We start from the raw sequence: 18,348 nt of genomic DNA, 5'->3' as shown, positions 1-18,348 counted from the left end.
TCATTTGAGGAGAATACCTAGGCAATGATTTATAATGGAAATAGGATATTGGGATAAACAATGAGAAGAGGTTTCTGACATATCCTACTCTAGGCAATTTCTATTCTTCCTGAAAACATAGGCTGGTTCTGATTTATTCTGTAGGTGACTTTCATGAGCTATTTACCTCATTAATTTCTGCCATTGCTCTCAAAATATCCATGTTTGGGTTTCTACATTCCATTTGTATTTTAACTTGGAATATTTCATATTCTAACAGAAGGCATAACACAGTATCTTGAATATGTAATTGTGACTTACATTTAATTCTGTAAATATCAATTTATGAATTACAAATATAATTTTTAAAAGACTGAAAATTCAGTAAACTGTCAGTCACAGATTTAACATTTGTTAAATCTATGTTAGCAGTCATAAAGACCCACGACTGTAATTTTGCTGAGCCATTATTTTGAGTCTACAGTGCTATCTAAAATGGTGATATAAATAAAAATGCCTGACTAAATGTCTTGGCCAGAAAAAGTATAGTCTTGAATACATTACAGAATATTTGATAAATTCTAAAAAGTGACTTGTGAAATGATATTCTATGTTGGCAAAAGTTGCTTAAAATTTAAGCAATTAATCACTAATGGTCAGAAAGGTTATATTTTTCATTAATGTTTTACTATGTCAAATGAAATTCTATGTTGGGTAGTATTTAATAAGGTGAAGATTCCAAAAATCTTGAGCTATAAAGCCACTGTGAACAACATGGGTATGCTCAGTGTTTGCATTTAAAATATATGGTGAGGTTTACTTTCTTTCCTCTTTCTAATATTTCTATATTTTCCAAATTTTCTATAATATGTTTATGCTATACTTTCCTACTGGGTGTAGGAAATTGCAAGATTTAGTTTTACATCTCACATTAGCTAAGTATTAAGCTAAAATCAACTGGAATTAGTTCAAAAACTTTTTTTTTTTTTTTTTTTGAGTCGGAGTCTCACTCTATCACCCAGGCTGGAGTGCAGTGGTATGCTCACGGCCACTGCAGCCTCGACCTGCTGGGCTCAGGCGATCCTTCCACCTCAGCCTTCCAAGTAGCTGTAACTACAGGTGCATGCTACCACGCCAGAATTATTTTTTGTTATTGTAGAAAAGAGGTCTCACCAAGTTGCCCAGGTTGGTCTCAAACCCCTGAGCTCAGACTATGCCCCCCTCAGCCTCCCAAAGTGCTGGGATTATAGGCTTGAGCCACCGCACCTGACCAGTTCAAATACTTATTTTAATTGAAAACTATTTATAAAAATTCCAGAGTGAAGATCAGAAACATTTTTAAAAGGTTCCAGGCAAAGCAAAGCTAAAATAGGCCATAAAATATGCAAGTATTTAATACTTCAGAGTTCTCATAAAAGATGGCAAATGCAGAGACTCCTATGAAATATCAACATTCTCTTTTTCTAGAATTGTTAAAAATTGAATCAAAGCTAGGATTATCCTCAGAGAGCTTCCAGTATGCCACAGATGAAGGAGGTAAGAGAGAAGAAAGTGCGGATGGCCCTCTGGCTCAGGAATCCTGTGCACATAGATCTGTGAGCTAACAGAACTTAAAGATAAAATGATTTAATTATGTCCCCAAGCTATAGCAAGCAGTCACAAAGATCAGTCCAAATTTGGAAATGATGACACTGAAGCCAAACATGAGCTGCAACCATGTCTAATGATTTAAAACCACCAGAAGAAAATGTGTTCCTATTATGACCAACTCATCAGAAGAATGGTATAACTACAGATGCAGAGGTTAGCATTTCCTTGAGAAATCATGTTGAGTCTGCTTAAATAAATGAGCTAAGATAGTTCAGAATACAGTTTTTTGATTGTATACATATGGGGAGTTCTCAGAGAAATCTTTTTTCTTTTTTTGAGTCGGAGTCTCATTCTTGTCACTCAGGTTGGAGTGCAGTGACATGCTTACGGCCACCGCAGCCTTAACCTGCTGGACTCAGGTGATCCTTCCACCTCAGCCTTACAAGTAGCTGGAACTACAGATGCACGCCACCACACTCAGCTAGTTTTTATGATTTACTGTAGACACGAAGTCTCACCGGTTGCCCAGGCTGGTCTTGAATCCCCCAGGCTCAGGGAACCCTTTCGCTTTGGCCTCCAAAGTGCCAGGATTACAGGCTGAGCCATTGGAGAAATCTTAATCATTAAAGGTGTTGATGATAGCCACATGAACACTCTGAGAAGATGACTTTTGCTGAAACCATTTTGAGAATGTCCATGCTCAAGGGATTTTAAATAAATTGCAATTTAGTCAGTAAAAATTAAACACTCAATGATCCAAATCATCATTGCCTACTATTAAGGGTTGAATGAAGACACATGTTGAAGTCCCTTAAAAGTACTCGTTAAGATACAAAGCTGGCCAGGTTTGGTGGCATAGCCTGTAATCTCAGCACTTTGGGAGGTTGAGGCAAGTAGATTGCCTGAGCCCGCAGTTTGAGACCAGCCTAGGCAACTTGGCAAGACCTCGTCTCTACAATAAAATAAAAAATTAGCCGGGCATGGTAGTGCACGCCTGTACTTCCAGCTACTTGGAAGACTGAGGCAGAAGAATCGCCAGAGCCCAGTAGGTCTACACTGGGGTGGCTGTGAGTGTGCCACTGCATTCCAGTCTGGGTAATAGAGAATCCAACTCAAAAAATAAAAAAAATAAAAGATACACAGTCACAGTGGTAGCATTATCCCAAGGGTTACCAAAAACAAACAAAAAACTAGGAGGGAAAAAAATGAGGTTATGTTGGAGTTTGTTTTCTTTTTCTGTATGTTCCTGATGTTCTATATAACAGAGTCTTGATATACATAAAGATCTATATTGAAACCATCTAGAATCTTCACTGCATTCAATACTGCTTTAAAATATAAACAGTGAGTGATCCACTCACTCAACATAAATGCTGAACAGTCACTATCCTATTGTTTTAAATATTGGGTAAGGAAGCTGGGCACAGAAGTGCATGCCTGTAGTCCCAGCTACTTGGGAGGCTAAGGTGGGAGGATCCCTTGAGCCCAGGAATTTGAGGCTAGTATTGGCAACATAGCAAGAGGCCCCACTCTCTTTAAAAAAAAGTGGGGGAGCAGACTAAATATTGGGTAGGGAGGCAGGAAAAGGGAAACAACCTTATTTTACAAAAAGTCTTATATTCCAAAATCCTTTAGTCCTTATAACAGTTCCATTTTCCTATGTAACTAGAAGAAAGAGCATATTTAAGAATTGAATTTAACATCACTATAAGCATGAGAATAATTACCTTTCCTGCTCCATTTGTTAATGCCACTACTGATGACAGGATACAGTCATTAGTTGTTATTAGCTTTTGTGTTGCTGTTGGAAGTTCATGCTCTATTGTAGCTTTTTGATTATAATGTTTGGAAATATCTACAAAAGCAATCACATGAAAACTCATTATTACCTATATACAAGTCACAGATAACCAACCCGTTCATCTCGCATATCCACTTTTACAAATTTATGAAGTAAATTTGACAAAGAATGATCTCAAGTGTCAGGGTTGTGCTAAATGTCAATTAGGTCACAAACCTGCACAGAAAGAAGAAAGAGAAGTGAGGGTGTTTCACACCACCTTGGCTGTCTTAAATACAGTCACCAGCTTGTAGCTGGAATCTTCCTCATCTGAGTATTATTAGCTCTTATTCTAACATTGGGTAAATGACCCTGACCAGTATTTATCAGTTAAAACCCCACTTTTTAAAATATTAGCCCACTAATATTAATGCTAGCAGTCACTAACAAGAAATTATCTTGTACCTATGTAAGCAACCCATGAAGCTGGAACAGAACAGCTAATATAGACAAGATGTCTCACCATACTAATCGGACCTTAGCTGGTTTGCTTAGTACACACTGTAACTAGTGATAAGAAACATCTCCACAGCCAAATAAGGATTGAATACTCAGGGTCTGGCTTCCTGTACTACTACCTCTAGTCCAAGAACTTTACAATAAAGGCCTATGATAGGAAAGGACAGAAAAGGCTTAAATACAAAAGGGTTCAGAGAAATTGCAGTAGTGAGACTGGCCAGACGCCAAGCTTTGGATGTTCTGAGTCTCTAAGATAAATAATTATTTTGTCCTGGAAATAAGGGAAAACTGGAGAATTATTAAAACAATGCATATTTTCAAGAAAGAGTAGGTACACCTTTAAATAATAAAGCATTTATAATACAGCCTCCTTTGATTTTCTTAAAAAATATTTCAGTTAAAGAGTACTAATTAGCATTACCAACAAAGCTAAAAATAAATCATAAAACACGAAAATTAACTTTTATAGCAGATTATATACAGAGAATTTCATTATTCAGAAGGAAAAAATTTAGTTGATTTTAGACTACAGATAATTAAAAGGGGGAAATAAGACTATTTGGAAGGAAACAGTATTTGAGATTTAACCTGATATGATCATGATATTTTAACTCAAAATTACTATGTTCCCATGCATGAGATTATTTTCACCAAATTTTAAACTAAGGAACTATTTAATTAATTATTTAATGTATATATTTATATGCTTCTATATTCTTGTGTAAATATATCTTTAACTTAGAATAGTTTTTGATTTACAGAAAAGTCAGAGTTTCTTTACAGCCCTCAGCTAGCTTTCCCTATTGTTAACATCTTATATTACTATGACACAGCTGTCACAGCAAAGATACCAGTCAATTGGTATATTACTATTATGTTTAATATATTTTTGAAAATATATGATTATCCTCCCTATATTTATAAGATATCCAAGTGTATAACAACTCATTTAGAATGCTGAATGCTTTTTGTATACTGAACTTGCTAGTCCTTAAAGCATGTTATTTTTTCTACACACCACAGACAGTTTTATTCAATCTTGTACTGGAAGTATACAATGTTATAATAATACAACTTGGTTGGTAGGCAATCTTGGATTATTGGCTCACATTTATAATCCCAACATCTGGGGGTGAGGGTCAAGATGGAATAATTGCTTGAGCCCAGGGGCTTGAGACCATCATGGACAACATAGTGAGACCATGTCACTACAAAAAATTTTTTAAATTAGCCAGGTATGGTGGCTCACATCTGTGGTCCCAACTACTCAAGAGGCTAAGGCAGAAGGATCACCCAAGCCCAGGAAGTTAAAGCTGCGGTGAGCCACAATCATGCCACCGCATTCCAGTCTGGGCAACATACTGAAACACTGACTCAAAAAGAAAAAAAAAAGAAAGAAAGAAAAAAGTGTAATACTAAGAACAATGCTATTATAATTTGATTACAATTATTCTCCCAATAGAATTTTTTACTCTTGATTAGTCAAATATTTTAATCAATTAGGATGTTCTTTGACATTAAATTTTTTTTTTTTGAGTCATAGTTTCACTCTGTCATCTAGGCTGGAGTGCAGTGGCATGCTCACAGCCACTGCAGCCACAACCTGCTGGGCTCAGGCGATCCTTCCACTTCAGCCTCAGTCTTTCAAGTAGCTAGAACTACAGGCATGTACCACCATGCCTAGCTAATTTTTCTTAATTTATTGTAAAAACGAGGTCTCACCAAGTTGTCCAGACTGGTCTCAAATCCCTGGGCTCAGGGCAATCCTCTCATCTCAGTTTCTCAAAGTGCTGGGATTACAGGCGTGAGCCACTGCGCCCAGTCAACATTACATTTCGACTCCAAAAAGTACAGAGGAATCATATGACCTAGACCATATACTTTTTTTCCTTCATGTTTCCTATCAGTTTACTGGCTTTACACCTCTCTGAGACTAAAAATCTGACAATTCTCACTTAGAATAAGTTCTGCGATAGGGATATGCAAAGTGATCCCCAAATGCTGAAGAAGCCAAGAAACCAAAGGAGGCGGCAGACAAATCCAGGTTGTTGATATGGGCGAATTTATTGAGGGAACTTACACACAGAAGTGTGGTCCTGAGCAGCCCCAAAACAGGCAAATCCTCGTACAGAAACCCTCCAGGTCCAGGGCTTATATCTTGGGGGAGACATGTATGTTCTCTAGAAGGATTCTGTAGATGGCTACAGGTGTCACAGCCTGTGATTTCTATAACAGCATCAAGGGCTGTATTGAGGAAACTTCTTAGGTGTCTTTATATAAAGATTAGTACATCAGTCAGATATTTTGGAGGTATTCCCAAATTCAGAATTAGTCAGAAGCTACAAGGCAGACTGGTGTTTAAAATAAAGTCACTCTGCACTTAAATAATACTGTTGTTTCTGTATATTATTCTGATACTCATTGACTTCCTTTACCAATTTTAAATACTTATCATTTGAACTTTTTAGAGTTTCTAGGATTAAAAAAATCACCTACAATTAATGACAATTTACCAACTTCACTCTATTTTATGCCAATTATATTTTCTATCTCTAATTGTATTATCTAATACATTTAGAACAATATTAAACACTCATGATAATAAAGAACATCATCTTGGTTTTGTTACTTAAAAAAATAAAATAAAATAAAGTCACTCTGGTCCCCATACTCCACTCCTCTTCTCTGGCTCTTATAATCTTATGCACCCACCCCTTTTGCATTGGCCCCTGAGCCTTTAGAGAAGGATGTCTGGTGTTAGGTGTTATATGAATTTATTTTTTACTTGTAAGAAAAGGTCGCAACAGCAATATAAATTATAAGAAGTGATAACTATGACAAGTAGGAGACCAAGAATAATAGCTTTTGTCACCATGAGCCCCCAGAACTAAATCAAGCAGAAAGCCATTGTGAAAGAAAGAAAAGGTAGAGAGGCCCACTGTAGGAAGAGGTTTATTTTTATTTTTGTAGGGTAGAGCAGTAACAGGAATAGGTCATGGGTGGAAATACAAGTATTTAGTAGGTACTTGGCAGGGCAGTTATTTTTTAATGAAGCAAAATGACTATGGTTGCTCTATTATTGTTAGTTAGGACATAGGCAGCCCCAAGGATGATGGGCTGAGGTATATACCTGGTGTATACATGAGTTGTATACATATTTGTATACAGGTATATACAAACATATTATCCCAAAAGCAAAAGTGTCAGCGTTATTTTTAAGGTTATGGGGCAGCAAAAGACCAAGTCAAATGGTCAACCAAAGTGCCCTTTAAAGGAGTCTATGTAGTGACATGTGGAACATTTTGGCCTGGACTCCAACAGGAGCAGTGAAGGCCACTTTAGCTGACCAGGAACTTTTTTGCTCTCTGGCAAGAAACACCTTCTCTACCCTGGGGAAGTTGTCAGTCTAACTCCCATTCATGTGTCCCCTCTTCTGGCTCAAGGTCTTCAGGAGTCTTAAGTATTTGTGATTGGTCTTTTATCAGCTCTGGTAGAAACGTGTCTGGTGGGACTTTTTATAACTACTGTGGTCAGTGGACCCTTTTCTGTGGTGTTCCTGAGTCATTGCCTGTTGTTGTGTCTATTGTTACTTCAGTGACAACTAAAAAACAAATTAATACAATATGTCATCCAGGCCATCAAAATGACTAGACACTTCCCTCTAAAGGCTCAGAGACCGTCACAGAAGAGGTGGGTGTATTATGTTATAAGAGCCATATTAGAGGGGTGGGGCGGGGGGACCAGAGTGACTTTATTTTAAATGCTAACCCACCATGTAACTTCTGACTAACCCCGAGTCCAGGAATGCCTCCAAAATGTCTAGTTGATGCATTACGCTTCTATAAAACTATGAGTTTCCTCCAAAACAATCCTTGATACTGTTACAAAAATCACAGGCTGTGATTCCTATAACCGTCTACACATTCCTTCCAGAGCACATATACTTTTCCACAAGATATAAGCTCTGGGTTGGGGACTTCCGTACAAAGATCTACCTGTCTTGCGGCTGCCCAAGACCATCCTTCTGTTTGTAAGATCACTCAATAAATTATCCCATACTAACAAACCGGATTTGTCTGCCTCCTTCTTTGGTTTTTCAGCTCCTTCATTTGGGGGTCACTTTACATATATGGCCCTTTCACAAAACAGAATGCCATTTGTTAAAAGATTAATTCACTCTCATTTTAGTTCCATGTAAGCTACACTTTTTTTTTTTTTGAGTTGAAGTCTCACTCTGTCACCCAGGTTGGAGTGCAGTGGCATGCTCACAGCCACCCCAGCATCAACCTTTTGGGCTCTGGTGATCCTTCCGCCTCAGCCTTCCAAGTAGCTGAAACTCAGATGCATGCTACCACGCCCGGCTAATTTATTTTTATTGTAGAGACAAGGTCTCTCCAAGTTGCCCGGGCTGGTCTCGAACCCGCGGGCTCAGGAAATCCATTTGCTTCAGCCTCCCAAAGTGCTGAGATTACAAGCTGAGCCGCCGAGTCCGGCCAAGATGCACATTTTTAAAAATCCCTTGCATTTTTTTGAAAAAAGGATACATACTTTTATAAATCCTTCTTTTTACACTGAGACCCACCTACCAATCAATAGACTGAGAATGCCTTATCCACAATGTTTGAGACCAGAAGTGTATTGAATTTCACTTTTTTTCAGATTTTGGAATAGTTGTACATATATAATATTTGAGGGACGTGACCCAAGTCTAAACGTGAAATTAATTTATGTTTCCTATAGCTTCCACATATAACCTGAAGGTAATTTTGAACACTACTTTAAATAATTTTCTGCATGAGTCAAAGTTTTGACTGTGGTCCATCATGTCACAAGAGGTCAGGTGTGGAATTTTGCACTGTGATGTCATGTTGGCACTCAAAAAGTTTTAGATTTTGAAGCATTTTGGATTTCAGATTTACAAATTAAGGACACTCAACCTGTATCATCATAAGAACATTTTTTAAACAAAATTTAAAAACTAGTAGCCACAAAGGTATTTGTGGTTTCAATGACCTGGTTCTAGATTAAGTAAAGTTCTGGAATTGAGTATAACAACTAAGTCTCAGCTCCTCAAATCAAAAGCTGTACAGAAAAAAGTGCCATCTCTTGGGTTTCCTACAGACCAGACTAGGTTTTTCAGGACTGGGGTTGAATATTTATTTGTTTGTTTGTTTGTTTATTGAGTCAAGGTCTTATTCAGTTGCTCAGGCTGAAGTGCAGTGGCATGATCACGGTGATCACAGCTCATGGCAGCCTCAACCTGCTAGGCTCCAGCAATCCTTCCACCTCAGTATCCTGAACAGCTGTAACTACAGGTGCATGTGCCCAAACCTGGCTAATTTTTTTCTACAGACAAAGTTTTGGCTATGTTACCCAGGCTGATCTTGAACTCCTGGACAAGCAATCTGCCCATTCCAAAGTGCTGGGATTATAAGTATGAATTACCACACTTGTCCTGGAATTGAATACTGTTAACTGCCACTCAGACTGGCTATCCAAGACGTGATTTCTGAAGCCAGGGCTAGCTCTAGAAGTACAGTGACTTTAAAAGTGCCTTGTAATTAAGACAAGTCACAGGAAGGCTCATACTCCAGACTGGATGGTAAAGTGGTGCTTAATAACACTGCTGAGACCAAGAATGAATCCCAGTGCCCCAATGTACCCCTCTTCTCATGTTACACAACACAGTTCTAAGTTTTTAAAAACTATTTTCTGTAAAATTGGTCACTAATTGCTGACTTTACACCACAGTGAGTCACCTAGGCACCTGGGCTATCTCCAACACTCCATTACAATTGCTCCTGCCCTCTCCATCCCCTACCCCAATAGTCCCTAAATGGAAAAGAAAGGGGAAAAAACCTTAAAGCAATACAAAGCATTGGACTAGACAGCACTCAGAATCACACAGACTCAGACTCAGACTAGGTTTCCTCAATTCCTTCATGCTTGGGCTCTAGCAAGTACAAGTATTTTGCTAAATGCCTCTGAATAGCATGTCTGGTTTGGTAAAAGTCATACACCTGCCTGAAGTCAGTGTAATGCATTTTTGGCTAAAGTACTGTGCACAAGGATTTCTCTTCAGCACTTTGTTTACCTTCAGAAATGAAGCAGATGGGAAAAGCAGAAGGCAGTGAGCTATGCAGTTGAACTAAGCCAAATGCTACTAAGCCTTTATCTGGGGTCTATTACCCTTGGCTGTATTTGTTTAAACCTCATCCAGGCAGACCTGAGAAAGTGGAATGAAGGTTTTAAGCTTACTTATGTTCTTTTTCAAGGCTTACCTTTCATAACATCATGAAACCCATGTAGAGCGGCACCAACAATTGTTAAGACAGAACTATAGTTTGTTCGGAGGAGTCCATCTGGCTCTGTACCTAGGAAATCAAAATCACAAAGCTAAGCATTTTCCTGAAAAGTGGACCACCCACCCTCTCCCTTTACTTTTGGGAAGATAGAGAATGAAGACTGCTTGTACTATGTTAGAAATAATGACCAGGTACAGTGGCACACGCCTGTAATCCCAATACTTTGGAAGACCAAGGCAGGAGGATTGCTTGAAACCAGGAGTTTAAGACTCACCTAGGCAACATACTGAGATCCCTGTCTCTACAAAAATGTTTTTTAAAGTATCTGGGTATAGAGATGCATGCCTGTTGTCCCAGTTGCTCAGGAGACTGAGGTGGGAGGATCTCTAGAACCCAGGAATTCAAGGTTGCAGTGAGCCATGATCATGCCACTGTGCCCCAGCCTGGGTAACAGACCAAGACTCTGTCTTAAAAAAAAAAAAAAAGTAAACCGGGCTCAGTGGCTCAGCCTGTAATCCCGCGCCTTTGGGAGGCTGAGGTGAGTGGATTGCCTGAGCCCTCGGGTTCGAGACCCGCCTGGGCAACTTGGCAAGACCTCACCTCTACAATAAATTTAAAAAAAAATTAGCCGGGCGTGGTAGCACGCACCTGTAGTTCCAGCTACTTGGAAGGCTGAGGCAGAAGGATCACCGGAGCCTAGCAGGTTGAGGCTGCAGTGGCCGGGAGCGGCTACTGCACTCCAGTCTGGGCGACAGAGTGAGACTCCATCTCAAAAAAAAAAAAAAAAAAAAAAAGGTAATGGTACTTAAAATCTTTACAGAGATAAGGGTGATAAGACTACACATCTAACCGGTTTGCCTGATTTGCACCTCTCATATCTACAAGTATTTTTAATGGCTGAGAATCAAAATTAGATTGCTAAGCAGGATTAAGTCCTTCATGATATTTATTTATTTATTAAATTTATTTTATTTATTTATAGTTGGAGTCTTACTCTGTCACCCAGGTTAGAGTGCAGTGGCATGATCCTGGCTCACCTCAGCCTTGACCTCCTGGGCTTAGGTGATATTCCCACCTCAGTCTCCCAAGTATCTGAGACTATAGGCATGCAGCACCATGCCCAGCTAATTTTTTGACTTTTTGTAAAGATGAGGTCTTGCTGTGTTGTGCAAGCTGATATCGAACTCCTGGGCTCAAGCAATCCTACTGCCTTGGCAACCCAAAGCAGGAGAATTATAGGTGTGAGCTCTTCCATGATTCTTTTAAAAATGAAAGTCTTTGTGAATTTTTACCTTGTTACTATATAACTAGTCTATGGTATTTAAACCAGGATTCACTCCCCTGACCACTCCAGGAAGATTAAACCTCACTCCCAACAGGTACAGCCAAGAACACAGGACTCCTTCTCTCTCAACTCCCAGAGAGGGCTGGATATATCATCTTGCCCCCAGTTACATGATGCTGAGGCTAAATTCTGGGTAGAGAAGTAGGGAGGGTTCCTGTCTTTCACCTGGTCCCCACTCCTAGGATGGAGGTTCTACGTTGGGCATGGTGCAGCTGAGAAAATGGGGCCCTGATCACTCTTGCCTCAGCTCACCAACAGGAGTTTCACATTGAAAAAGGCAAATACAGGACACCTGGGCTACTGCCCTACCACCTCCACCAAGCACTCAGTTCCTAATAAGAGGGTACCACTCAGAGAGAAGTGTGGTACTACCCCCAGTCCCCAAAGATTTAGCCCAGGGTATACACAAGCCTCTGCAAACAAGAGCTCTGAAACTCTTCTCAAAGAAACTGAGTTAATTTGCAACACAGTTCAACTGTTGAAGAACTGGAGAAGTTCAACTCTAAGGATGCCCTTCAAAGAGCAGAGCTGTGGAGAAAACAGTAAAGAATAAGTTGGTAGAACTTAGAGTATAAACTGTGGGCTGACTCGTTTACCAGAGAGAACCAGACACTGAAACAGTTAAGAGACCCCCTGGGGTCAGAACAAATCTCAAACACTGACCTCAAAAGCTAGACCTGCTAGTTAGATTCGAGGTCTATAACTAGACCTATAAAGGAGCCCAGATTTAATTGATTCAGCCTGTGGACAATTTATGACCCAAGGCACTTTGAAAACATGACAGTAATCAGCCAGCAATTAGTGAAACTTAAACCTAGGGTGATTAGGGAAGACAGTGAAGGAGAGCCCAGCCAACACCACTGTCATCCCAGAGTGACTATATTCATGCCCAAAGCTGAATCCACTCAGAAGCAACATCATGGTGCAAAATTTATGCTCTGAAAACTAGAAAATCGTGTTTAAAGAAATTACAGGAAGAGCTACATAAAAGGAAAAACATACCACGTTAATGAATTAGAAGACTTAATGTTGTTAAGATGGCACTATTTCTTGTATTAGTTTCCTAGGACTGCTGAAATAAAGTACCACAAACAAGGTGGTTTAAAACAACAGAAATTTATTCTTTCACAGCTCTGTAGGCCAAAGTAAGGTGCCAGCAAGCCCACATTCCCTCCGAAGACTCTAGAGGAGAATTCTTTCTTGCTCTTCTAGCTTCTATTGCCCGCTCCCCCAGGTATTCCTTGACTATGATGGCATAATTCCAATTCCGGCCTCCATCTTCATATGGCCTTCTCTCTTGTATCTCCATCTGTCTCCAAATCTCCCTCCCCTTATGAGGATGCCAGTCATTGAATTTAGGGTTCTCCTTAATCCAGTATGTCTGCTTCTTAACTTGATTATACCTACAGAGGCCTTATTTCCAAATAAGATCACCCACACATGTACTGGAGGTTAGAACGTCACATATTATTTTGGGGAACACAATTCAATCACAACACTCCCCAAAATGATCTACAGATCCAATGCAATTCCTTAGCTCACGTCTTTGTAGAACGCAACACACTGATTTCAAAATTTAGATGAAGTTTCAAAGGGCCTCTGATAACTAAAACACTCTTGAAAATGAATGAAGTAGAGAAACTTACATTTCCTAATCTCAAAATGTACTACAATGTGACAGTCATCAAGACAGTGTGGTATGGTGCAGAACAGACATATAGGTCAACAAAATAGAACTGAAAATCCAGAAATAAATTTATACATCTATGTTCAAATGATTCTCGATAAAGGTGTCAAGACCATTCAATAAGGAAAAAAAAGACTTTTCAATAAATGGTGATGGGACAACATACAAAAGATAAAATTACATCCTTACCTTGCACCATATATAGAAATTAACTCAAAATGGATCATAGACCTAAATGCAATAGTTAAAACTATAAAACTCTTGGAAGAAAATATAGAAGTAAGTCTTCATAACCTCAGATTTCAAAATGAAGTCTTAGATATGACTAAACAACATAAGAAAAAATAGAAAACCAGACTACATTAAAATTCAACATTTTGTTTTTTTTTGAGTTGGAGTCTCACTCTGTCGCCCAGACTGGAGTGCAGTGGCCGCTCCCGGCCACCACAGCCTTGACCTGCTGGGCTCCAGTGATCCTTCTGCCTCAGCCTTCCAAGTAGCCGGAATTACAGGCATGTGCTACCACGCCCAGCTGATTTTTTGATTTATTGTAGAGATGAGGTCTTGCCAAGTTGCCCAGGCGGGTCTCGAACCCGCGGGCTCAGGCAATCCACTCACCTCAGCCTCCCAAAGGCACGGGATTACAGGCTGAGCCACCAAGCCCGGCTAACACTTTGTGTTTTAAAGGACACTATCAAGAAAGTACAAAGACAACTCACAAAATGGAAAAAATATTGTAAACCATTCATCTAATAAGGGACATGTATCTATAATACATAAAAAACACTTAGAGCTCAATAATAAAAAGACAGCCTAACTGAAAAGTGGAAAAAGGATCTTAACGAACATGTCTCCAGAGAAAATATACATATGGCCAATAAACACATAAAGAGATGTTCAAATCACAAGCCATCAGGGAATTGCAAGTCAAAAGCACTTAATGCTACCTAGAATGGCCAAAATAAAAAAGACAAATAATAGTAGTGTTGAAGAAGATGTGGAGAAATTGGAACTCCTATACATTGCTGGAATGTAAAATGGTACAATACTTGGAAAACAGTATTACATATCCTCAAACTGTGAAGCACAGAGAGTTACCACATGACTCAGCAATGCCATTCCTAGTTTATACCCAAAAGAAATGAAAAGATACGTCCACACAAAAACTTGTACATGAATAGACGTCTGTAACACCATTATTCATCATAGCCAAAGGGTAGAAACAATCCAAATGTCCATTACCTGACAAAAGAACAAATAAAATGTGGTACATGCATAAAATGGAGTAGTATTCTGCAATAAAAAGGAATGAAGTACTGATATATGTACAACTTATGCGAATCTTAAAGACATTAGGGTAAGTGAAAGAAAGCAGTCAGAAAAGATCACATATTACATGATTCCATTTATATGAAATGTGCAGAATAGGTAAATATATAGATAGAAAGTAGATGAGCACTTGCTTAAGAGCTAGGGAGAGGAGGAACAGGGGAGCAGGGGATGACAGTTAAAGTATACAGGGTTTCTTTGTAAGGCGATAAAAATGTTCTAAAATGTTCTGTAGTGATGAAGCACATACTTATGAATATACTAAAAATTCCAGAAGAATACAATTTGAATTGATAAATTGTATGGTATGCAAATTATATCACAATACAGTTGTTTTAAAAAAACAAACACAAAAATCACAGTACCAGAAAATTCATGGAATCTTAAAAATATCACTTAAACTGAGGTTCATTCAGTTACCTGAACATATTATTTTCAAGTTAGGCCAAAAAAAAGGCATTTTTACTAATAAAGCTCTCCTATGCTACCTGTTGGAAAGTTGCTATTAATTCTTATGATTTGTCCCTCTGCATATAAAAAAGAGGTAGGAGAGAAAGAGAGTGAATATTTAATACATGTTCAATGTCTGATATTTTATGTTCTTAATTTAACTTACTAATAACATTTAACTCCATTTTATAAGTGGGGAAACAGAAGTGCAGAGAGGCAAAGTACTTTAAAGTCCAAGGTCATAAATGTATAAGAGGCTGGGGGATTTGAATTCAAGTTTTTCTGACTCCAGATCCTGTGTTCCTTTCACTCTGCTAAGTTAAGCCGTCTCCTTTTTCTGCTTCTTGTACTCTTAAGTCTTTCAAGTTGAACTACGAGCAACAAACACACTCACTTGGCAAGGCAAGCAGAGCCACGTAAGTCTGCAGCTTCTCAAACACTGCCGTCAACTTTTTCATGTCCTGGGACAGCTCTACATTCCTGGCTCGTAACGCAGACGTGCAGAGAGAAGATTCACATTCTTCTTCTAAACTAGGAATGGGCAGATTTTTACGAAGTGAGCAACCTGAACGATTTTCAACTAGCTATTAGAAACAAACAAAATTCTCAAACAACTCTATCCAAAGAGAGATTCTGCAGAAAAAGAAATTTGATCTACTTGTACAAGCCCATTTTTCTTTTTACATCATGATACACGTACTGCTTGCTGCAAATTCCAAAGGACTAAGAGAACTAAATGGAAGAAAAAATAAAGGCACATGCCCATTATCTTCCCCTCCCAAGAGCAACACAGAGACATTCAAGTATTTCTCGTATTTTAAATATTAAAAGTCCTCAAAATATTTATGGGAAACAAATAAATAAACAAAATTCCTAAAGAAAAATCAATTAAACAAGAACTGGTATTACTACCACGGACACTAGCAGAGTGAATTACAAGATCTTTTTCAGTATATGTATTTTTTCAAAACCCAGATTGGAAAAACAAACTAGAGGTTCAAATTTAAAAGTAAATGCTTAACATTCATAACATACATTTTACCATTTTAAATCTTAAATAGTTACTTGGAAAAACTTAATTATAAGGTTTTTTAAAATGTGGAGTCTTAACAGTGTTTATTTTAAAATGTGGAGTAAAAAAAGGTTTTTACATAAAGTCAGAAAAGTCAGCATACAAATCATAATCCTATCTGCTCCCTCTCCCTTGGCATTTCTCCTCCACTTTATTTTCAGCAGAAAGCTTCATTTAGATCTAAGCCCATATACTCCCTAAACAACAGGTCATTTTGTCAATTAAAGTGATATTTAAGTGAATGCTCAAAAGGCTGCCTCGAAATATGAATAACTCATGAAGCAGGGCTGAAAGCATATGGGACAAAATATTCCAAAAATAGAAATCTGAGTTCAAAAAGAACTTATCCAATGTTTTTAAAAATGTAATTATAAAAAAAAAAAAATGAAGAGCAAATAAAATTCGTAACTCTTTCAAACAGTAAAATCTTTTTTTTTTTTTTGAGTTGGAGTCTCACTCTGTTGCCAGACTGGAGTGCAGTGGCTGCTCCCGGCCACCGCAGCCTCTACCTGCTGGGCTCTGGTGATCCTTCTGCCTCAGCCTTTCAAGTAGCCGGAATAACAGGCGCGTGCTACCATGCCCGGCTAATTTTTTGATTTATTGTAGAGATGAGGTCTCGCCTGCCCAGGCGGGTCTCGAACCCGCGGGCTCAGGCAATCCACTCACCTCAGCCTCCCAAAGGCACAGGACTACAGGCTGAGCCACCGAGCTGGGCTACAGTAAATTCTTTTGCAATGTTTCTTAAACAGATTCTTCTTAAACATAATCAAAGGTAGAGTCAATTTTCATGTTAAACTTCTAGAGTCAATTTTCCACAACAAAAGCTTTAATTATACTGAACTATTTCACAGAAACATCTGAATAAAACTATAATTCATAATTATCAGTTTTAGTCAAAATTCCCTGATTCCTAAAATCCTACCATATGCACAAATCACAGAATTTGGTTACTGAAATACCTTGTTAGGTAAGAATTAGGAAATAAGTTGCCTCTCGTTACATGTTCATTTCTTCTTTTTTTTTTTTTTTGAGTTGCAGCCTCGACCTGCTAGGCTCCGGTGATCCTTCTGCCTTAGCCTTCCAAGTAGCTGGAACTACAGGTATGCGCTACCATACCCAGCTAATTTTTTTTTTTATTTATTATAGAGATGAGGTCTCACCAAGTTGCCCAGGCGGGTCTCGAACCCGCGGGCTCAGGCAATCCACTTACCTCAGACTCCCAAAGCACCAGATTACAGGCTGAGCCACCAAGCCCAGCTATTAATTTCTTTTAATAATGAAACTTTATATTTTTGAAAAGTTAAAACCTACTCCTTTAGTTTTACAAGGGCTTATGAACTGTAATCACTCACATATTTTCAGTGTCTATAAGTAATTAACCTACATATTTTCTAAACCTTATTTTATAATATACTATAATAAATACATTCTTATTTCCCTTATGTTCCAGTTGTATTATTTTTTTTCCAAGGGCTAAACCTTGGAATGTAAAGATATAAATGAAGCTGGGCTTGGTGACTCAGGCCTGTAATCCCCGTCTTTGAGAGGCTGAGGTGAGTGGATTGCCTGAGCCCGTGGGTTCGAGACCCGCCTGGGCAGGCGAGACCTCATCTCTACAATAAATCAAAAAAATTAGCCAGGCGTGGTAGCATGCGCCTGTAGTTCCAGCTACTTGGAAGGCTGAGGCAGAAGGATCGCCGGAGCCCAGCAGGTCGAGGCTGCGGTGGCCGGGAGCAGCCACTGCACTCCAGCCTGAGTGACAGTGAGACTCCAACTCAAAAAGAAAAAAAAAAAAAAAAGATATAAATGAAATGGTAATCTTGGTAGTTTTAAGCCAAAAGTATCAAAACTTACAAGCAATATTATCAAATTTCAAGTTATATATATTATTTTTTCTGCTTTTCAAGAAATATTTAAGGTGGAAAATTAAAGGTTACTAAATAACATATCCTGTAAGGGTGAGAATAGATAGTTTTTCATTTATGACTTAAATAAGTCGCTGGTAACAAAAATATATACCATTTCAGCTGGGCTCAGTGGCTCAGCCTGTAATCCCACGCCTTGGGAGGCTGAGGTGAGTGGACTGCCTGAGCCCGCGGGTTCGAGACCTGCCTGGGCAACTTGGCAAGACCTCATCTCTACAATAAAAAAAAATCAGCCAGACGTGGTAGTGCACGCCTGTAGTTCCAGCTACTTGGAAGGCGGAGGCGGAAGGATCGTCGGAGCCCAGCAGGTCGAGGCTGCGGTGGCCGGGAGCGGCCACTGCACTCCAGTCTGGGCGACAGAATAAGA

The 18,348-nt window shown here is 38.9% G+C and overlaps 1 protein-coding gene across 1 annotated transcript in view; it reads right to left on the bottom strand.

The window, feature by feature from the left end:
- Nucleotides 1–18,348, bottom strand: part of PPP1R21 (protein phosphatase 1 regulatory subunit 21) — a 73,943-nt gene that overhangs the window by 25,611 nt on the left and 29,984 nt on the right. Inside the window, exons 12-14 of the mRNA XM_008068676.1 lie at nt 15,379–15,515; nt 10,150–10,242; nt 3,297–3,424 (exon numbers count right to left, since the gene is read on the bottom strand). Coding sequence (XP_008066867.1) covers nt 3,297–3,424; nt 10,150–10,242; nt 15,379–15,515 — 358 coding nt within the window. The remainder of the gene's footprint in view (nt 1–3,296; nt 3,425–10,149; nt 10,243–15,378; nt 15,516–18,348) is intronic.

This window comes from Carlito syrichta, unplaced genomic scaffold, assembly GCF_000164805.1.
Source record: "Carlito syrichta isolate Samal-C Ts95f unplaced genomic scaffold, Tarsius_syrichta-2.0.1 Scaffold311472, whole genome shotgun sequence".
Lineage (NCBI taxonomy): Eukaryota > Metazoa > Chordata > Mammalia > Primates > Tarsiidae > Carlito > Carlito syrichta.
Note: the sequence above shows the minus strand (reverse complement) of the source record. Positions and strands in the feature narration are given on the sequence as shown.